This window comes from Lepeophtheirus salmonis, chromosome 6 (assembly GCF_016086655.4).
Source record: "Lepeophtheirus salmonis chromosome 6, UVic_Lsal_1.4, whole genome shotgun sequence".
Taxonomy (NCBI): domain Eukaryota; kingdom Metazoa; phylum Arthropoda; class Copepoda; order Siphonostomatoida; family Caligidae; genus Lepeophtheirus; species Lepeophtheirus salmonis.
In genome coordinates this window covers 57843104-57867389 of record NC_052136.2, presented here as the reverse complement: position 1 = coordinate 57867389, position 24286 = coordinate 57843104, and the positions used below count along the sequence as shown (strand labels likewise).

Genomic DNA, 24286 nt, shown 5'->3' with positions numbered 1-24286 from the left:
TTGATATGTAATGTATAACATGACTGTGCTGTTTAAGGGCACAGAACATTGACATTCACGATTTAAAGCTTTTTTGATTTCTTTTGGCAAAGAAGTAAAAAGATACATATTGTCAAAAGCCAAATGTAGGTCATTTGATTTAGGATTGTTAAGTAGCATTAGTTGTATGCGTCAAGTTTATACATATTTAAAGCATTTTGACACAGATGTGAACACAAAAAAAAAAGAGCTGGAATTCCCATAATTAGTGAGCACGGCTTATTAAATGGGGTTTCCATATAATGTATTTACAATCGGATAATCGTAAAAAATATATTTTTGTATAGTAATCAATTCCTACAATTGAATTTCCTGATAACAATTTATATTATATTATTTATAAAACTGTTCTATACCTACATTGCATTGAATTTCCGCCCAAGGAGTGTTCTTGTTCAAGAATGGTACACACTTGTTCATATAATGTAGTATATGGTAAACACCTGTTTTCCGTTGAGTGAGAGAGAAAATACATGGTGTTACATCCATTTAAAATAAAAAGCCATTTTGATGACTCTTTCAATACATATCTTATAAAAAAATTCTCAACATAAATGACGAATCCCTTTTGGAATTTCAAATATTCACATATGCTTCGATATGTCATAACATATTTGTAGCTCAAATCCCTACCTAATATCAACCTGTTGATATAGTACAAGTGGTTACGCTAGTAATAATTCATGTCTTACCCTAAGAGAATAATTCTTACGTAATTTTGATTCCCTCGAACAATAAGATGGGTAAAACGTTCTTCATATTTTTTTTTAACTGTGGCTTCAAAGTTTTTATTAATCAAAACTTGGGGTTGAAAACATGTGCTGTGATGTGGTTGCCTCATAAGTCATAATAACATATTCCTTGCGTAGGTGCGTTTCTTACATACATTGAAGAATATATGTTTGCTGTTGTTATTATGGACTTCTTTGGTGGAGGAAGTTATTGGGGGAGAGGTTCATGTCTGTCGCCTACATGTTTTATATGGAACAAACAAATCATTTGTTGGATAGAATGAGTATAATAAGTCAGAGGCGTCTGCAGGGCGTAGGCTGGAGGGGCAGAAGCCCCCCTCCAAAATTAAGGAATTTTAAAATATTGGAATTTTTTTTTCAAAAAATTGAATTGAATTTTTCAATTTGTAAATAGCTATGGATTTTGAATTTTTTTCCAAAAATTTAATTTTTTGGGAAATTTTTTTTTCCAAAATTTAATTTTTTGAGAATAGCTATAGATTTTTGAAATTTTTTACAAACATTTTAATTTTTTGTGAATAGCTGTAGATTTTTGAAATTTTTTTCTAAATTTTTTTATTTTTCAACTATATTTAAAAAAAAAAAAAATTGGTTTCCAGAAAAATTCAACTTTGGATTTTTCGATTACGTTTAAATAATCTATGCAAAATTTTATTTTTCTACGATGTCATCTTTAGGTTGCATAAGTTATTTATTTCAACAATAAGGATTAAAATACAACATTAATTATTATTTTGAATTTATTAATTATGATCGACATTATTCCAACCTATAAAAAATAATTATAATTTTTTTTTCTGAAGCTACTTTATGGATCAAAAAGTGGGAATAACATAATATAAATTGGATCTTTCCATCATGAAAAAGTAAAAAAATGATACATGCTATACGTGGATCATTAAAGTTTGTTCCATATGCCAATTTTAGAAAGAAAAAAAACTTTTTATACACTTTTTATAGGTTTTAAAAAATGTCCATCAAAATTGTTTAATACAAAATAACAAAAAAGTGTACTCTTGGTATCTATATTGACTAAGTAAAGAGTGTTTGCCTTTTTTTATCATTTGCTCGAGATATACAACCACGTAGGGCAATGCAATTTTGCATAGGTAATTTTCATAGCGTATGACAACTTTTCCACACTAGTCATTATCGCAATTCGAAAAAAAAGTTGAAAATCAAACCCCTCCAATATCGTATCTGCAGTATTTATTCCATTTTGAGAGTCGAACATAGTTGTAATTTTATTTTTCATCATATTGTTATTACATAAGTAACTGGTTGTTGTATGTTGCTCAAAATAGTCAGGCCTTGAGTTCGTATGCATACATTTGGGATGTGACTATTCAGTTTTCCAAAATAAAGATAGGTAGTATGTATATAACTTTATTTATGATGGGACACTGTTTGGACGCAGAGTTATCTTCTTTCGATCATATGGTGTAGGTGTCTCCTTGAACCTTCACAATATGAATACATAGTATGTATTTAATTATGCTTTACTTTAATTGATGGTACCATACATAAATAGAGGAGGTATAAAGGAAATTTCATTGAGTTAATAAATACCTAGTGTGAGGATTTTGACCAGAAGGTTTTTAAAAAGTTATTTATACCTATGTATGTACATTGTACACTTAGGTGTGAGTTGTTTGTTTTCCCTCTTTCTAACATGATTTTGGTCCTACCTACTGCTTATGTAGAGTTCAATAATCGTAGTGTGTTAAAAAAAGAAACCCAAAATTAACGTGGTCATGCTGACGATTCTAATAATGTTTTGGAGGAGAGGGGTTTTGGTTTATTAAGCCAAATTAGATATATATTAAGAAGATGGTACCATAGTTTCCAATAAATATTACTTTTTTCTACTTATATGCAATATAATACGAACATCGTATATTTTTACTTTGTTATATAATTAGTTTTATTATATAACCGAGTAATTAAAATAAAGAAAACCACCCTCAATGAAGTCCCAAGAGATCGACTTTACATACTTTAAGGACCAAAAAGTGGGACTGGACTTGATGGGACTGTACTGGACCACGGTCGTTGGTCATAAATAAGGACTGGCACAACACGATTCATGACCTATATATTATATGATTTGCAAGGAGCCGTAAGAGGACCGAAATAAACAGAAATCCCACTCTGTATCTAGCAAGGATATAGGCAGGAATTAGTACCATGTCAATCCTCAATTATACTCTGAAATGAACTTATAACTCTAAAATACAACACAAGGACTTTTGGTATTGGTTCTATGATGTAACTCCCCAGGCAGTTTAGCCTATGGAAGATCTACCCTGGGAAGTTTCGCCCTGCGGAAGTTACGCTCTCATAGATATATTATAACATAAATGTATCTTCCACATATAGTTTAAGTTATAAAATGAGTCTCCAACAACTTGAAGTCATTTGTAATGCATTTTTGCACTCATTGGATTAAAATGAGCGTATTTAATTCAATTTTAATAAATTTTAAAATAGAAAATATCAAACATGAATTTTGGACCTTTTTATAATGAGTTCGAACAGACTTCTTTATAAGCCGTTGTCATAAGAAACAACATTTATTTCATATGAATTACTACATAATATTCTTAATTAATTACAAAGAAGATCTTAAATTATATCTGAAAGATACATTTATGCTTTACTATATGTATGAGAGCGTGACTTCTACATGGCGAAACTTCCCAGGGATAAACTGCTCAGGGCGTAACTTCCCGTCACCTTTGGTATTACACAACAGCTTTTTTGAAGGCCTTAGGTAGCTCCATCCAAATTATTAAGCCATTTCAGTTGAGTTTGCGACCCAAAGGTTGGAAAACACTGCCGTAGTGATTATTTTATACTTTGGGTTTGTCTCTTCAAGAATAAAATAATATTTATAACGGCTTTGAAAAAAAGCTTTATTCAGGTTGTAATTACAAAAAGTATCGCACTGGTATGTCATATTTCTTACAACTATAGAAATCCTCAAAATCTGAGGTCATTTTCACCTATCGTTATTGATTTGTTTATGTTGTTCATTCATCTTATTCCGTAATTTTTCAACCTTGGAACCTAACTCATTTACTTACGTGTTTTTACATCCTATGTATATTTAAATTTCCTTTGAAACAATGAACAACAATTCGAAGGCTGCATATTTTATTCATTTTTCTCTAGCAAATGTTATTATTAGTGATGGGACGGTTAATCGGAATCGGACAATCAGGTGTTTTTTTGTAGAATCGACATTTGGAAACTAATACATAATTTGTAATTCTGATTCTTATGTATTACTGGTATTTAACTATTTATTACTTTGGGTGTACTTTCGACATGAATGAATCCATGAAAAAAAGTATTTCGTGTAGTAGTATTCATCTTGTGATCATCAAAAAACCTGTATTTTATACTTTGGTTTTGTTTTTTAAATACCTTACTTGCGTATTTGTGGTTTACCTTGACACACATATTTTGGTTATGTATGTGCTTTGCGCACGTTAAGTGAATAAAAGGGGTGGGGGGGGGATCTAAGAAAAGGAAACAAGAAAATCTTAGTGATCTTAATTAAATATGTTTTTGCGCACATTCTTGGGAATTATTTGGTGCATTCTTTACATAGAGAATAGCTTTATTCATGTCATATTTATGTATTTACATTTATTCAAAAATTATCATAGGGAGTTAATATGAGATTTTACACAGTGCATGAGTACTTATTACGTAATATAAAACGACAAACTTTGTCTATGAAGTATCATATTTTTTTCATACTTTAATGAATACCTACCTGTATTTTGTTTACGTAACATTGGTTGTATGTTCAAATGTATCTAAAAAATGGTTTTCACCACTTTTGAACCACGGATACAAAATGAGTATTATGAGACTTAAATGGCTTTAAATGGATCGTTAAACCCAATTTGTCTAATCACCTGTAGTTGGTCTACTCTGGTTTTTATATTTTAAATTAAAAGGATTGATCTCTAAAAACAATCAGCTGTATTCATTTTCATTTCATGGTGGTTGAAGCAATGCTTTTCAAAAACTTACTTAACTAAATTTTGGTTAAATGAAGATAAACCATGGATGAATGTTCTAGTAGAATCGTAGGTATCGTTCCTCTTGGGATTCAAACACTTTGTGAATTCCCTTCGGAACATGCATATATTGTCTTGAATATGAATAAACCCCTTCGAATGGTCTATTACATATAATTAACACTTCTTCTCTCTGTATGATATTTTTACTTTTTGTGAAGGGTGTTCATTGGCTTTCATCCATATGATTTGTTTGATTGAGACCAAATCTTTGTACCTTCAATATTTGGTTATTAAAATATATTTTAATGCAGTTCTTTATTGTAAGTACTACTCTCAGGTTTTTTGTATCATCTTTTCATTCGTTACAAGGTAGGTGGAGAAAAATGATACCAAATTGTTTCTAATTGGATATTTGATTTATTATACCCTATTTGCTTCTAAATGAGCTACGCCTCAACAGCTACAAAAGTGGGTCTTTACTATACATATATAGATACACCATATACAAAAGGCATTCGATCATCATAAAGGCATAATGATTTTGTATATCATAAATTCATCTGAGACATTTTAATTGAAATTACATAACAAATTCGTTAATGTTTTAAGCCATAGGTGATATTATTGAGAAAAGGTCCTATATTTTAGTAACATATAATATACAAGGTGTGCACAGGACTGAGTGATTGACTTCACCTGCCGAAAAGACTGAGATGTTTATGGTACTCATTTGTTTTTGAATAATTTTTAGTTGTTTCAATTTGAATATCGATCACGGCGTTATCTTATACGCACAAAAATTTGCACGTATTTGGTTGAATTTGAGTATGCTTTGGTCAAGCTTTGAATAGTTCTTAACAATGATTGAATAATAATTCTATGTATTACACAATCCGTTCTCCGAAAAGCAACAGAAAAAAGACCAAAAATCGGTTGGTAGCCAATTCTTCCTAACTATGGTAATATTTTTCAATAATTGTTGTGAATTGTTCAGAGCTTAAAATGAGCTAATATTAACTAAACGAATCAACGTTCATAAGACTAATTATTAGAAAATAAGCATAAAATTCCATAGCTGAAGACAAAATATACGGTGTACATTTTTATGTTAGTGACGTGATGCTGTGTTATACTAGTATATATATATATATATACTACCCCTTTGTCTAGTTGAATTTATGGTGCAGATATCAGATTTGCCCAATTATACAGAACTGTAACTAGAAAACACTTAAACTCCACTTTGATTACGATATAAATGAGTTTTTCATGTAATATATAGATATGATTGTGAGAAAGAGGTTCAAAGGAGCCAGGGCGTGATCAAAGGTGGGCTGGAAGGGCTGTAGCCTCCCTCACAAATTAAGGAATTTTTACTTTTTACTTACAAATTTAATTCAAAATCTCTAATTTTTATTCTAAAGAATTTAATTTTTCTAATTCTTTTCAAAAAAAATTATTTTGAATATATTTGAAACTTTTTTCTAAAAATTGAACATTTGAAATTATTTTCCAAAAATGTTAATTTTTTTGTGAACAACTATGAATTTTGAAGTTTAAAAAAAAAAAAAAATATTTGACACTTTTTTGAACAAATGTGGATTCTCCAATTTTTTTTTTCAAATATTTATATATTTTTTGTGATTGGCTGTGAGTTTTTGAATTTTTTTTTCTAAAAAAATTATTTTTTGTGAACAATTTGGATTTTTTGAATTTTCTCCCCGAAAAATTGTACAAAAAACAACAACAAAATAAATATATATATATATAATCCTGAGGACACCCCTAGGAGCTTATAGTGTACATCAGTGTAGTACCGGTATCAAAGTTAGTATCGGTATTTTGATTCTTTTTCGAATAAAATCGATTAAAAAAAATGTCATTAAGAGCAATTCACATGCACTTACAAGAACGTCTGCCAGGGTTTCTAGTAGGGGAAAGGGTAGTAACTCAGAAATTTGAAAACGTTATAAAAGAGCCTTCTATTATGATTTTTTTTTTTTTTTACAGTAAAATTTTCTCTTCTATAAATTTGGAGGGTTACGTCATTGGTAGGACAACTTGTGTATCATGAAATGACGCTGTCAGAATCGGTTCCAATATCATTTTAGTATAGTATCATTTTTAAAGCGAAAGTATTCCGGTAACACTATAACACCGTTATAGCAAACTTCTCCAGTGCAAATATTTATAATGGAACCAAGGGTACATTTTTTTGTATCTATATTAAGAGGGGTTTGATTCTTAACTTTTTTCGAATTTGGATTACGACGAGTGTGGAAAGGTTAACATATTGTATGAAAGTTACCTATGCAAAATTGTATTGTTCCATTTGGTCATCTTTAGTTCGCACATCGCAATCAAATCATGAAAAAGGGCAAAATTCTTTACTTATACAATATTGATACTAATAGGAATTTTCTAGTTATTTTGCATGAAACAATTTAGATGGACAATTTTTTAACCTATAAAAAGGGTTTAAAAAGTGTTTGTTTTTTTGCTGCTGTATGGAACAAAACAAAAAAAAAAAGTTAGGACTATTAGATGATCAATAACGCCATTATTATTTTATTTTTTTACATTTTAAGAAAGGAAATATCAACATTTTCGTACGTTATTCTATTTTTTTGCTCCATAGGAGAGCTTTCGAAAGAAACTTAATTAATATTTTTATAGGTATCAATAATGTCTATCATACTGAATTAATACAAAATAATGAGTAATGTTGTATTTTAATCTTTATTGGCGAAATATGTTTTGTCTCCTTTTCAACCTTGACAAGATGTGCTCACTAAAGATGACATTGTAGAAAAATGAAATTTCGATTAGGTCATTTTCATACCAAATGACAACTTTTCCGCACTACCCATTATCGAAATTCAAAAAAAGTTGAAAATCAAACCGGTCTAATATATATGCTTGTATATATATATACAGTTGGATCATGAATAATCCATGGTTAAATCATACCATCAAAGTCAAACGGAACATAAAACAAAACAATACCTACGTCTGTCAACTATCAACATTGTTGACCATCTGTTGTTCATTTTTCAACGTATTTATAATTATAATTTGAGAAATGAATGCGAGATATAGTATCTAAATGACTTTATTAAATACTAATGAGCGCATTAATACATCATGTTTTTTTTTTCTTAGTATGTTTGTATTTATTTTTAAATTTCAAACGACTAATAGTTTGAAATAGTCATAACTGTACGTATAATATATACATAGAATGAATTCAAGGAAACTTTTTGTGTAATTTTTGAGAAAGCTATTTATAAAAAGTGAGTTACTATTTTGATGTTTTTTAACATACATATATAATATGACTACACAATATATACTTGAGTTGTATGAAGGAAAAACAAAATATCTGGCTGAATTCCAGAAATCTCATGCAATTCTTGAGTATAAGAAGTAAAAAAGTAAATAATAACAAATTTACTCATTCAAATCCTGATTTGATTATTTAAAAAAAAAAAAAAGAAGAAATCAATGTAGTTGTTTTGAAATATCAATCCTTTTTTAATTCGATCATTTCTTCCTTTCATGATGCCTTATCAGGGGCGTCTGCAGGATTAATTTATTTATTTTTCTAGGAAGGGGGGAGGCTGCTTGGTTTGTGGATTTTTGTTTGAAAAAAAATCGCAAAAATTAAATTTTGTGGAAAAACGGTGAAAAAATTAAATTTTTTGAAAAAAAAATTCAAAATCCACAGCTATGTAGAAAAAAATTAATTTATTGGAGAAAATTTCTGAAATTTAATTTCAAATATAAAATTTTTCGGAGAAAAATTTCAAAAATCCATAGCTATTTAGAAAAAAAATAAAAAAATTTGGGAAAAAAATTGATAAATCCATAGCTATTCTCAAAAACTAAATTTTGTCGAAAAAAATTGAGAAAACTTCATTAAATTGAATATATTAAATTTTCTTGAAAGAATTGGAAATTTCTTAATTTAGAGGGGCTACAGCCCCTCCAGTCCTTCCCCTGCTTATGAAAATTAAGGGAATTTATGCCCTAAAAACCACATTGAAAAATAGTAGGATTGAAGGAGGTATGTAGATAACGAAAGGGTTCTAGGAAAGGTCTCCTTTGGAAGGTTTCCCTGGAGATTTATTACTACAAGTGGGAAAGTTAGTAAAGGAAGTATTTCTTTATTTAATATAAAATAAATTCTTAATTAATAATAAATGAAATAAATTCTTAATTAATAATAAATGTAAGATAAAACAATAAAAAATACGACAGCAATTTGAATTCGAATTTATCACTTAATTATTCGATATCAATTATCTTTATACTGCAGACATGATGATTATTAATTAAGATTACCTATTTTGTCACTGGTTTGAACTCATTAGTCGTTACATAAGTGAGATGATTAATTACAATTAAAAAAAGGAAGTCGATTCTTCCGCCCAACGAGCTTTATTCAAGGTAAATTTTCCAAAGGTGAGCTTTTCTGACACCAACGATAGTATCTAACCTTTTCATATTTATGGTTATGTTAATACAACTATCAAATTAATGAAAGAAGTAAGGACAAATATTCAACAATCAATACATTAATGTCCTAGGAAAAGCAGGCAACTTGATATAATAATAATACCTACAGGAAGAAGGAATTTATGTGACTAAGGACAATGACTATCTATACAGTACATACAAATTTTAAGTCATATTTTATATTTACGGACTGTTTATGCGCATGTAGAAAATGGACATTTTTCATTATTCTAGAAACATTAATTCCGTCTACAGATTTTTTACTTTTTTTGTAGGTATATTAGAACCAACTTAAAGTAGACACACTTAATATCCTGTATAATGAACATTTATAAAAGTGTTAAATTCATTATAGTCAAGTAAAACTGTGCGGATTTTAAGTGCGTGAGCCTACAGTTGTACAATATTATTTTACAAGTTCAGAGGAGGAGTTGATTTTTACACGCTAAATGTGCTAGTTTTCCCTTTTCTAGTTATTAAGAGGTATTTTATGACTTCCAGCCCACAGAGGAGTAGAGGAAGGGAGGGAGTATGGGATATTTCGGAGTCCACTACATTGATAACTGATCACTGTTTCACTGATCAACAACAGATTTCCAATATGAAGTATATCAGCTGGAGGGGGACCGTAGCGGTGGATTCATCTCCTCCCCCCTTCCCCCAAAAAAAACGTATTTTTGTATATACTAGAAAAATTATTTCTGAGAAAACAGGTGTTCAAATTTTTTATTAAGATAGGATTCCCTTTCTAAAAAAAGGGTATTCGACCAAATTATGCAGTGGAGCAATAAATTATAAAATTATTATTGTGTTGACGCTTCGGATAAGTGGTCTTCAAAATTACCAATATATTTTATTTACTAAAACATACAGATTTAAAAGTTAAGGATGACCAATAGGGAGACAGTGGAGGGGTCAAAAATAGTACTTTTTCCGAACATCATAAATGTATGCCCCTAATTCATTTAATAAGCCGGATTTCTGATATAGCGTACGAAATTGGTTGGTCTCTTGAGATTTTTACATATAAAGGAACAAAATGAATTTTTTTTTTAAATTATTGTTTGAATCTACTATAAAAACAATTCATCCACTATAGCGAAAATCTGTTGTAGACAGATCGCCTTCTACGAAGATCATCATTATGTACTCTGTTAAACTTTCAAATATATTAACTAGTCTTATTAGGTATACCGGTACTATAGGGTACCGGGTATTAGTGCATTTAAAACGGCACAATGCAAAATTGGTGCGTGAAACGTGGCCTAACAGCGCCATTACGAAGGGTAGTCTGCAGATGGTGGGCTGAAAGAGGACACACTCCACCCAAATTAAGGAATTTTTTGGGTGTATTATCAAGAAATGTTTTTCAAAACTTGGGTAAATTATGCTTTATATAAAGAATATTAATAAAAATAAATTTAATAAAAAATGTAATTTTTTTTCCAAAAAAATTAATTTTTCAAATTTTCCGTTAAATTAAATTTTCTATGAAAAGGTATGTATTAATTTTTGAAATTTATTTCCAAAAAATTTAACTTTTTGTGAATAGCTATGGATTTTTGAATTTTTTTGTGAATAGCATTGGATATTTAAATCTTTTTTTTTTTTTATTTTTAAAAAACAAAAAATGAATATATATATATATATAATCCTGCGCACGTCCCTGTTATGTCATACAAATATTTGACATAAATTCTATCGAAAAGCACGAAATATCGGAATTTATTTTGATACCAGAACTCCTACGAAAATATTAGTATCTTGACATCACAACTATAAACAAATATTATCCGTATTTAGCGTTGACGCCTTAACCGGAATCTACTATATTTAAAATATATTATGATAGGACTCAGATGAGTAATTTTCTTTATTTAAACCAATTTTTTTATGAGGTATAAACATACAAATGTGTGCATGAAATTACCTGGAGAGAGAATTACAGCATTTATCCTCTTATCTGAAACGTAGGTACATATTAATTTCATGTGTATGTATTTAGGTAGGATCTACATGTGTGCTACGGATGCTTAGAGCCTTTGAGACCCGCACAATTTACATTAAGATCCCTGAAAAAAGAATACTATTATAATTCATTTATGTACTAATTTGTTACATAATACTACTACTCAAGGTCATTTCACTCTTCGTAGGAGATACATTCAGTGAATTTGATCAGAAAGTGCAATTATGTTCTACTTATGTTGTTTATATCAAGGTGATTTTGCTATTTATTTGACAAATTCCTTTCTCTATTTTTATGAATATCGCGTTTAATCGTGGTCAATCCAAGCAAAATTAAACAACAAAGGTTCTACTTGATTAAAAGTAACATCATTGTTTTGTTTTGAAACTAAGGAACAGGCATGGATTATTCTAACTGATTTTTTTTCACACCTATTAATGTTTTCAAATAAAAACTTACAGGATTTTAAAAGGCTTGGTTAAAAAAACAAGTTTTATATGCTATTAGGTACATGTTTATGGATTCTAATATGTAGATATATGTATATATTTATAAATTAACAGGTGTGCAAATTACAAGTGTCCTTATTAGTATTTCTATGGCATTAATTCGTGTCATATGTTCTCCTTAAATGGAGGAGTATTGCTCCGTATGTGTGTCTGTATGTATAGGTAATAATGTAGATAATAAACTGTTAGCAGGGCTGTTGGAACAAATTTATAAGTTGGAAGGGTTGTTTTATAAAAATGAGAAAATGTCACTATAATCATTTCGGGTGCCTAAGATTGTTATTCAATTGTATTACGTCATTTATCAATGGGATGGAGATTATTTACAAGTGCTTCCTCAGAATTATATATTGTTGTATATATATTTTTTTTTATAAATATTTAATTTTTGAAAGAAAAATTTACAACAAATTACATTATTGGAAAAAAATTTAAAAACCGCTGCTTTTCACAAAAAATTAAATTCCAAATATCAATTTTTTAGAAAACAATTTCAAAAATCCACAACAATTCTCAAAAAATTTCAAATTTTAATTTTATTTTGGGAAAACTAACTTCAAACCCCAAATCCTCCAATGTCGGTGCTCAAATATATTCTGAGTCAATTGTATCCATTGGTCTCATTTATAATAAGACGTGTGAAGATATTTTTGCGAACACATTCTTTTCTACATTTATAAGAACTGTTTCACTGATTATTTTCACCTATTGAATCCTTTATAGCATTGATTATTAACATGGTTTTGTTGAGTCAGTCTCCGGGGATAGGTCGAGCTCAAGACAAACATCCACCTCATATAATTTGTGATGACACTCCATCAATTAAAAAGGATACGGTGAAGGTTCATATAGAACTAGTGAGGATCAATACATTCAACAAGGTTAAGAACTACTGCTTGATAGTTTGATCATATATTTATTGTATCTCACAACCTTTCCTTCCAAAAGATAATGTTAAAGGGCTAAAATTAATTAATCTACTCTCAGCCATTTCCTTATTCATGTTCTTACTTAATAATCAACTGCTTGTCAAAGTAGTTAAACATTTTTGCAAAAATCTATGTAGAAAATAATATTTGCAATTTTAATTTTGGGCAATTATAAGTAATTTAATTCCTTGAATGACTTGGACATTTTGCTCTAGGTTCACTCACATTTTAAATGTAATTGCATAATTTTTAATATGAGTCTCACTTAAATACACATACTTATGAAAGGTTGTGTGATTTAAATTTAAAAGACATAAATAAATAAAAAACTTGATTTTTTAGAAGACGGAATAACATAGTTTGTAGTTTACTCCTCTTCATCGTTAGATATCTATAAGACATGTTACGTGCTAATATAAACATTCTACATATAAGAGAGATTGATGAAATCTAAGGAAGTCTTTATTTATGATTATCTGATTAAAAAAGAATATAAGTATTTACAACGAACTTATGTAATATCCTTACAAATGTTTGTTTGCTCCCCATCAATGAAATAGGAAGTGCGTATCTCTTCAATGAGAATATACATATTAAGCAGTACCCATGATGATAGTGAGGTTTTGTTTGTCCAAATGTGGAAACAAAATCCAACCACACGTCAATTATCTCAATTATATATTGTTGTAATTTAATATAATGTAGGTTCCGTGAGTCTGTTTGTGTGTAGAGTGGAAGACCCGTTTAAATAGATATCTTTCAATTTGTTTTATCTCACTAAAACAAAAATATACTTTGTAATTTGTTGTCCACTGTCAATTTTCTGCTTCTTTTCTTCATATGAGTGTCCTCAGCGTCGGTTGGTCGAATTTGAATTATATTTGTCAACATTTTTTTTTCTATTATTCTTTCGTGATATTGGTATGATGGAAAGTTGGTTAATTGGACTTAAATTAGCTTTTTTAAAGTCTTGAACTATCTTTAACTAATAAATGAAAAATAATCTTAAGGTAGTTTACCATATCTATCGTCCTGCACGCGTATACTGGGATAACCGTGAATTTATACCCATTTTAACACACAATGTATTGAAGACCATAGCAAGTTTATTAATTATTAATTGAAACCCAGAAAACTTGTTTGAGTCATTTTATCCACTCTTAGAATTGTTGGTGAGCTCCAGACGGTGGTGGAAGCTGCTGCAGATACTCTGGATGTACTTGGGGCTCGTAGAGGCCCATGCCTTGTTAACAGATGTTTTCAGGGACCAGAGTGCTGGCGAGAGTGCGGCGTTTCCTATAGGCATTGGACTCTACGTGTGACGAGATTTAATAATCAAGGGGTTGAGGACTTGGCCTCTGCAGAGCAATCGACAGCTAATTATGTGTTCTACTACATTGTTCAACGGAACATTGTAAAAAATGACTCGTAACCTCTCAAAATTTGCATATGGGGATGAGTTTATAACGGTTGGCCCGGCATATATGTATTAACTCTTATTAGTTGATTATAGGAAACATTTTTAAGAGCAACTTTTCTCGCTATATCATATATATACCGCCTTTACAGTTGGGAAAAGTGACTTTATTCGCTAACTATCACCTAATTTTAGGCCTAGCTTTTTTTTTTCCTTTAGAAGAAAGGTCGAGAGATAGCAAGAAGAAGGTCTCTTTGTGCTAATATTATTCATTTGATGAATAGAAACACTATAAAATAACAGATAGTTGCTAATTGTAATTGTATTTCCTTAAATATGCTTATTTTGAATATGAAAGCTAAATCTCATATCAAATTTTCAAGGCAAGTAGATGGGTGTAACTCAATCTTGATTTCCCGTCCCTTTCTATTATTAATTATGATTACATACTATTTACCCCTGTTCATTTAATAATCTGATCAAATTTCTTATAATTTATGATGTGGTGTAGTTTTAAATTTTTTACAAGTACCTACTATGTGTTTCTCCCTTTCAATAAAAGAAGCGATTATATATATATATTTTTTTTTTCATTTTCACCCTTCTTCTTATTTTTGCAATTGAGGGAAATTTAAGGCAATTGAGTTCAAAAGAAACTCGTTGTATTTTGTAAAGCACTCGTAATATAATATGCAAATACGAACTACAATGAAAATTCTTCTTGTGTATATTTATAGAATGACTTAGGATTATTAAGTGTAGTGCTAATTCATAATATCTTAATGGGGCATGAGCAAACTAAAAAATAAATATCCTCCGCAAGGTGGTGTGCCAGTATGTAGTTTGGAGCACGTCATATTATATGCAGATGATGCATGAATGGGTTAGTTCAGACATTCTTGATAATTTTATTGACGACATAGCCATGTTTTACTCAGTCATCATTATCCTCAAATTATAATCATTTTTTGGATGTTATATAGGATGAGTCGTCACTTGTTAGTTTTGCACTTAATTATCAAAAACTACGCATAAAATGTCTGTTTTCTTGAAAGTGACTTCTATTAAATGTATTTATAGTACAATGTCTACGATAACAAGTATATGCATTACTTAAAAAAAAGCAAGTTACTTTTCCAAAGAAGATTTGGTGTTTTTCTAATTATTATTTTCAGTTATATGTACATATATAGGTATTTTATTCGACTTTTTTATAATGTCATTACCTCTATTGTATCTCGTAATCTTTCCTTCAAACACGAAACAGAAAAAAAGTACAAACTCGTTTGGTAGTTAGGAAATTCTTCAAAACTATGACATTTTTTTCCAATATTTTTTGAGAATGTTCATAGCTTAACAACAGGAAATTCCAAATCAACCCATCAACATTCAGAACACTGAATAGGGGTAAAATAGTAAAGAAATTAATAGCTGAGAAACAAAATGGTACATTTTGGTTCAAGTGAGATAACGCTGTGATATATGTACTTTTTTCTCGGAATGAACCACCATTAAATACAAGAGAGTCGGAAGGTCTATAAACATTTGATATAAGGAGGGTAAAATAGTATTTTTGAGAAGGGAGGGGATAAATCATGCTCCCATAACCATTTCTCCATTCTGACGGTCCTGAAATGACTTATGTCATATTTTGTAAGCCAATTTCAAAGAGGGAAATTCATGAATTGATTCAATGATTGTATCACATGATTGGCCCAATAAGGATTGTATCAAAAGGATGATATATATTTAACAAAACAAGTTATCCCTTATAAAATGCTTGATTATTTCTCTCTTAACATGCAGATATTATTACATCATAGTCTTTAATTGGACGACGAGAGCATAGAATTAATTTTTTCAGACATTTGAAATGATTCTCCACTTGAAAAAGAAGTGCATCAATTTCAAATATTAGATAAGACTGTACATATGACATACTCCATTACAATTGAATATTGGACTTTTATTTACTAATCTGTCTATTCGAAAGGAGTGCAGCCAAATGGCCGGGAAGCAAATGCTGTTTATTACGTAGTTACAGAGTGGGCAAGTTTCCCCAAGGACTCTACTATAATTTAACTAATTGTATGACCAAGTAACGTACTTGGTAGTGGGACCAACCATCTTATTTCCCCGGACATCTTTTTTTAGATTTTGTACATAGACATTTTTTTTTAAATTCGTGAAATTTTTAATTTTATAAAGAGGCAAATGGCGTATGTTAAAAATCTGTATATGAAAAAATAAAATTTAAGCTACAATATATATATATAAATAACAAACAAGAAGTATTGAAAATATATTTCTTAAAGTTATTAATTTTAAATTGTTCACCCCTTTCTAAAACCGAGATTGATCGGACCAAGCATCCCCTCTTTTGGAAATATAAATATGGTAACCTTATGGATTGCTCTGATATATCTACTTAGCACCCATTCCAATACCATTCCTAAATCCCTAACCTCCAACTAGGGGTGTACTGATCAATGAGGAGCAGTTACATAGTCTTTCGATTTGACAATTATCTACGTCAAAGTAAATAAATTTTGCTATCAGGTGATACTGATCGACGTATTTATACCAGTTATCAGAACTGACCAAAATTCGGCGAATCTCTAAATGAAATATAGCTTGGTTTGAAGGACGATAAAAAGTATCTGCATCTTAATGACCATGGGGAGACCAGTTGGTATTAGCAATAAGTATTATGCTAATTAAATTAAATCGCATGTTAACATTTCTAACATTCTCTTGAGATTTATTTATTTAAAACAAAAATCTATGTTCATTAATATAAATAAAATGATTATATATATATATATATATGTCATAAAAATTAGGGTAGTCAGGGGTAGGTAATGTGAACGTAATGCACATTCATCTAGAGATTGTCGTCACATTACCCTCCTTTTTTCTTTTTAATTGAGTCTGGGATAGTTCTTTATTAACGCCCAGGAGATAGCATCAATAAATTATTTATATTGTTTATCAACTCTTTGCAACCCAGCTCTTGAGAAACACTGATATATTAAGTAGGGTTACCCAAATGGTGCGATCAGGAGAATAAACCAAGTGTGCATTAAAATGTATGTCTTCGTTATATAAAGAATTTTTTACTTCAATGGTGCACCCTATGAGTTTAATTATCTCATTAATGTGGCCTGGGATAAAAGGTTTGAGAAACACTGGAAACAAATTTTTCCAAGATGTATCAAGATTCTCAAAAAGTACAAGTAGTAATATGTACAATGATACTTTATAAACTGGCCACCCTTTGCCTCCACTGTGGCATCGAGACTAGGCCTGAAGGCCTTGCAGGACTTCTTCACAGATTCCTCAGATATGCCACCCCACTCCTTCATCATTGCAGCCTAAGGGTATCCAATTTCACATGTGAGGTGGCACACAACTTCCTCTTGATAGCCCCCTAGATCCCATAATCAAGGGGGTTGTAGTTTGATGAGACTGGAGGTCACATTGACTACGGCCAAACAATCCCCAAGTTGGATTCACACTACTTTTGAGTTCCTAGTTCTATCTTGTAGCCGTCCTTCAGCTTTTTAATTTTGATAATGAGCCCCTTGGAGCAGAGGACTATGCGAGAGATCTTGTGATAACTCATAAATGTGTCAAGAAGCTGACTTACGATTTCTTTTGGTCTTCATCTCAGTTGTCCTTGGTCTGAAAGGAAAATTTATTTGACAAGAAGGGTTTATTTTTAATTATTTAGTAAGTCAATGAAAACTTTCCAAAAATGCATTCTAATTGTTATTTATCAATGTATATGCTCACTATTTCGATCCCACTACTACGACTCTGCCTCTAATACAATATTGGAACCTTAAAATTTTCACAAAATGTCTATAGTATATTATATATAACTATGGTTATGCGATTTTGAAAAAAGATAAATAGGATCTAATAATTTAATTTAAATCATTTTGCCACTTCATTTTTTTCTCCATGTTTTTGTATATTTTTTTATCTCAGCAAATAACTAATTTACATCCCCAACTTAATCATATTCACTGAATGCACCATTCTGATAATTATACTTGCATTTCTCAATATTTATTTTGTTCAAATAAATTAGGGCATTTGAGTTGGTAACACTTTTTTTCAATCAATTTTATAAAGTAATTCAAATTTTGATAAATCAAAACAATTGGTAGTTTCATCTGTACGTAAACTTCATTAAATATAGGAGCATATTGTGAATTCAGGTACGATATAATCTCATGTACTCTCTATGTACTTACGTGCATGGATACGTTTAATGTTTTTTGAAGAAAAGGTTAAGAAAACAATAACACATGGTCGGCCTTAGGCTGATACTGTCCCAGGAAAAAGATAACGCATTTTAATTTATGAGAAAGTGAAGATCCTTTTACATTTTATCCTTGTCCCGCTCACGCTAAAACCGCCCCTAACCTCAAACATTAATTATTATTTAGATCCTGGATTGTTCCTAGCAATCTGTTTAGCATTGAGCTCCGAAGTAGCTAAGGGCAGCCCTGCATTGTGATATGTTTATCACTTCGCGATAACACCAAATTTTGAGTTATTAATAAATTGGAAATTATTTCAAGGGGAGTCTTCATATACATATATGCCAAAATAAACATGTTTGCAATAGTTTTTTTTTTTAAATTTTTTCATTAAAATGAAACATTAATGCCTTGCTAATCTCTAAGTTATATATGTTGATATATTATTTTCTTTCTTCTTTGTATGAACACTCCTATAATTTCGAAAATGTATTATTTAAAAGCAATTACATATATAATTTTTAAATTGATACCGGAAGTTTTATGAATAATAATTATATTTATATATATTTAGTCTATGTTCATGCTGGACTGATAATATGCAAATGGTGCTAATGTTGTAAATATGTTTTCTTCAAGAGATATAAAAGATAAAATGGATCTAAATATTTTCAACAATTAACCACAAATATTACCCAGCATTATACATCTGTTTACTTTGTACAGTATTAGTCAAATGTCGATCTGTCAATTTTTGACCCTTATTGTTTGTGTTTTGAACGTTGATCGATAAAACTCTGTTGGAATACATCTTGTGGAAGTGTCCGCATGATTATATCGGGGGGGGTAGATTTTTTTCGAAAAAAATTAATATATGTGTGAAATTTTTAAAAAAATTCCACTGATATTCACAATAAATTAAATTCATTCGAAAAAATTTCAAATATTAATTTTTTTTAAATTTTCTGGTAAAAAGCAAAAAAAAAAAATTGATTTTAGAATTCCAGCCCACCCCCTGTGGAAGCCCCTGAGAGTCCAACTGTTGGGAATAATTTACTCTGCACTGGTGTTGGGTTTCAGTCCTTTAATCTTAGACCGGTTTAGGATCATTATAATTTTAACTAATTATGTACCGGTCTCAAAAAATCACAAAACAATTAAGTTATGGTTCTTTTTATAGAAAATAAAATTTCGATCTACGGATTCACCTCTTTGTCTGGATCAAAATATCGGTTTAAATCCATTTATAAAAAAATCCCCTAAGACCGAACCGAAAATAGAAATCGCTCTCGAACCTGTTTATCTCTTTATTGATAGAAACAAAAAAGATCACTTCGTGTATAATATATCAACTCTTCTAAGTTACAACTTTGAATTAAATCCTGAGTTTTGAATACAATAAAAAATCTGTAATATTCTTTTTGAGTAGGATCAACATTAAATCTGGCTTTTAGAGTAGCTTAAGGTCTTTTATTTTTAATTTCTTTTGACGAAGTTGAATATATTTTACCATCTTGATAATGAATTTAATGTCGTAAGAGTAATTTGAAATATGTAGTTCATAATCATATGAGCATAAATCCCCTAAACTGATTCCAAATCTTTGTAATCTTTCAATAAATAAATATAATTGTAATTTGATACATTTTAAGTCTAACGTTAAATTCTTGAATCATGCTTAATCCATATCCACATATGTAGATCAAATCATCAATGATCCAAAGATATATCAAAATACATATTACAACTGTTTTTCATTTTTCAATAATTCAATTTATTTTCCATGCTGCAATTTTATTAACTTTTACCCTGAGAGGAATTTTAAATCATTGTTTTGATTGATTTATCATTTTATTTTGTTTTGAATTGGAGTTACCTTGATACTTAATTACAAACTTATAAAATTTGTCTAAGGTACGTATATAGAATTCCTTTTTAGTGGGAAGACTGCCAATAATTTCATTACTCAATTGCTACTTTGTGTCTATGACCTCTTTAGTTATTTGATGAGTCAAATAATAAAGATTTATTTAAAAAATAAATTCATGACGTGTTTTGGTAAGTTAAGAGATATTCCAATGGTATAATATGACATTTGAATAATAATGTTCTATATGAATAAAAGTTTTTAATTGGCCAAAGGGAACGTCGGAAATGTATGTACTTTCAACTTTTTCTTAAAGTACAATGTAATAAGTCACATAAATATTTTTTTTTAAAAGCTATTCTGCAATATTACATAATGCCCCATATTGTGTAAAATTATATTTTTCGATGTAAATAATGTATTTGTGTCTTGAAACTCTTGGATGTATTTAAATTTATATGCATGTACATTGCTTTAACACAAGGTCACCTTGACTGATAATGCATTGTTACATGAATAAAACAAATTAAGAGAACTTTGCTCCCATTATCAATAAATTTATTGAATAGAACATTTATTATCGATAAAAGTTTATTATGTATATATATTTTTATATTTGTCGATTATTTTTGAGTCATTGGCTTGCTTAGTTAGTTGAATTGGATGAATAATTATCAAGGAGTAAGCCAGGTTATACTCTTTTGTTCTTTACTAACAAAGTCATATACTTACTTGGATAATACGGTGTCAAAAAGGGTGCTCAAATTAATTCAGATATTCCTTTATTATTTGAGATTTGAGAGATCACCTTTCATCTTTTCATACATTTATCCGTGAATGAATACGTTCTCTATAGCCAATGAGTTAGAAAACAGGATCGGCTTTCTCAGTGATTTATTTAATAGTTATGTTCAAACAATTTTCATACTAGTGTTGCAATACAGTCTCAAAAATCTTGAACGATCCAAGAAAGCTAATAGTTTTTTTGGACAGACCTATTAGCAAAGAAGTTCGATTGAGATCGGTCGCGCTCCTTCCATTTTTTTAAGACGTCAAGTCGCTAAGATAATATAAGAAGTTAGAGGATTAAGGATTAGATATAATTTTCAAACCTCGAGAATTTTCCTTTTCAAAATGAAGAAGCTCATTGATGGTGAATTATTTGGAGGAAAGAAAATTATTTCCACTTTTTTTTGTGTGTGTATGTTTGTCCTTTTCTCCCCCTCCAATGTAGACATAATATTTTAAATTTGAGAACTTCTTCGTTCACGTTTACACTCCCAAAATATGAGGAAACTGACATTATGAAATCAATTGTGAATTGTTTTTAAAATGAATTTCTACAGTCTTTTTTTAGCCTATGGTTGTCACTTTCAAAAATTTTGATCGGCAGTCTCTATCAAATTATCGTTTTGAATCGGTCTAAAAAATACTAAATAGACCGAAACCAAAAAAAAATAAAAATAGGAAACAATAGGTTTGTACCGACTCATAAATTTAATACCTTCCTATGTATATAAGACTCTCAATAAAATAATTGTAAAACGCCTCTATGACTTTAATGTATTTTAAAATGAGTTTGTAAAATACATACCTCCATAAATATACGAGGTGTATTCAATAAGTAAAATGACTTTTCAAATTGCAAGGTACATTTAATATGCTCGATTTTTTTATGTTACTGCACTTGCCACGAACATATATTTACTGTTTCAGCTATATAATATGTTTAGTTTTGTTTGTGAGAGGCATAACGGTTATAAGTATTTTTTTTTTTTTGCGGTTTTTTTGCTAATGAAAAACATCGATCAAATTATCTGCTTCAAATCTTGAGTTTAAAAAAAAATGAAAATGAAATGAAGTGCTCCAAAATATGTACTTGAAAAGTTGACAATGGTATACGGGGAAACTGTTCTGAGTAATAAAATGATTACAAGATGGACAAACTCTTCCAAGATGGCCAGGAAGATGCCAATGACGAGCCTCGCTCTGGACATCCAAGCACGTCAACAACTGATGAAAACGTTGAGGCAATGAAGAACATTCCTTTTGAAAACTGTGGAATCACTAACACATTAGTTGCTGATGATATTAAAATATCGGTTGTATCTGAGGGGAATTACTTGGAAGGGGATACTCATAAATATTGATGAATAAACAAATATATAAATATTTTTATCAATAAAAAATACAAAGCTTTTTGAACACACCTCGTATAAAAAATACATATCTTAGATTTAGAAACTCTACATTGATATCAAATCAAAAATGTATTGTTCTTCTTCCTTTACGGATATTTGTTTTATCTTTTGATAAAACATCATATCATATATTTTATCTGGTAAAAATATAAAATATTTTAATTTATAATCACCTGAGAGATCGAATTTCTCATCAGAAGTAGATTTCTACAAAATATATACATATGTGTGTAATTCATCTAATATTTTTTTTTCAAAAATATATATATTCATACAGAAAATATAACATAATATTTTTTTTTTAGATCCTTCAAAATCTTGGAAAAGCTGATCGAACAACGGATGACTATTTTGAGGAACATCTCAGGAACTTCAATCTTCAACAAAATTTCGCAAGTCGTCTCCATAAAGACATCTCAAATTATATTCGATGTGTTAAAGGTGAGTTTTTATTCCTGATATTTTGAAGCTTTAAGTTCTAAGGTCTCTATTACTAGCTACACATGCTGCCAACAAGGTTCTCATGGAAACGCTTTATGATGTCTATGAACACGAATGGGTTGGACGGGATGCTCTTAATGTTCAAGTAGTCACTTTAATTATTTATTCCTTTCGGGATTTATTGACCTTTATACTCTTTTCAGGCGCAAAATTCTGAAATGCTCTGGACAGATTTAGTGCATAAGCTCTCAGATCAAGTTCTTATACCTCTCAATACATATCAAAGCCAATTCCCGGAAATGAGGGTACGAAATGAGTAATATATCTTACTTTTTAAATGTGTTTATTAATTCTTTTTTGATCTTAGAAAAAAATTGACAAACGTGCAAGAAAACTGATTGACTACGATAAGGAAAGACATAATGTTCAGCAACAGCAGGCTAATCCCAGTAGAAATGAGGCAAAATTTGCAAAGTGAGTAGTCCTTTCTTTTATTTACAAACTGGTAATAAATTTATGTGTAAATGACGTCAAGATTAACCTTTAAAATGAGATTTTACTGGAAAGCTTAGCTTAATAAAAATATGTATATATTTTAATTACCCATCTCTAAACAGCACAAATAATTAATTTATACTATATCTATATTTATTTAGGAGTAAAGAACAAATGGAAATAGCTAGACGAACCTACGAAATTCTGAATACTGAATTGTTAGATGAGCTTCCTGCATTGTTTGACTCTAGACTTATATTTTTAGTTACAAATATGCAAACGATATTTGCAGCGGAGGAAGTTTTTCATTCGGAAACTTCGAAGGTATTTTCTTCTTTAATTGCCAATAATTTTTTGTAAATGTATTGAATTATAGGTATACACTGACTTTGAAGTAATAGCTGATAAACTTGCAAAAGAAGTTCAAAGAGGAACATTGCCTAAAAAAGTAATACCTAAACCTCAGGGTCTCACTCTTCCTCATTCCATCTCTGCTGCGACTACACCGACTTCTAACTCCACGTATGTCTGAAATATTACTATTAGACAATTAAATTAGTTGTTCCTAACTTTTATTTTGATCTAACGTTACAATTTTTTTGAAATTGAACAAAAATGAACTTTGCTCTTTATAACAGGCTAAGGATTATGAAATAAGAACTAATACATCATCCATTTCTTTACTTTCAGGATCAGTGGTCCTCCTAAAGGTAAAGTATAAAGGGTATAATTGATAATAGTATTTTTTTTTACCTAGTGGTAATAATTACTAAGAAATTGATAGATATTTTCAATAACTCATTAGTCCTTGTAAACGAACTTTTAAAATATTATTTATCTA

The 24286-nt window shown here is 29.8% G+C and overlaps 1 protein-coding gene across 6 annotated transcripts in view; it reads left to right on the top strand.

The window, feature by feature from the left end:
• Nucleotides 1–24286, top strand: part of Amph (amphiphysin) — a 32400-nt gene that overhangs the window by 5517 nt on the left and 2597 nt on the right. For all 6 annotated transcript variants that reach the window (XR_005864765.2, XR_011781016.1, XM_040714146.2 and 3 more), the window contains exons 3-9: nt 22815–22950; nt 23007–23095; nt 23154–23255; nt 23318–23424; nt 23607–23769; nt 23822–23967; nt 24136–24155. Coding sequence is in view for 4 of the 6 variants with exons in the window: in XM_040714146.2 (XP_040570080.1) it covers nt 22815–22950; nt 23007–23095; nt 23154–23255; nt 23318–23424; nt 23607–23769; nt 23822–23967; nt 24136–24155 (763 nt within the window). In the remaining 2 variants the exon portion in view is untranslated. The remainder of the gene's footprint in view (nt 1–22814; nt 22951–23006; nt 23096–23153; nt 23256–23317; nt 23425–23606; nt 23770–23821; nt 23968–24135; nt 24156–24286) is intronic.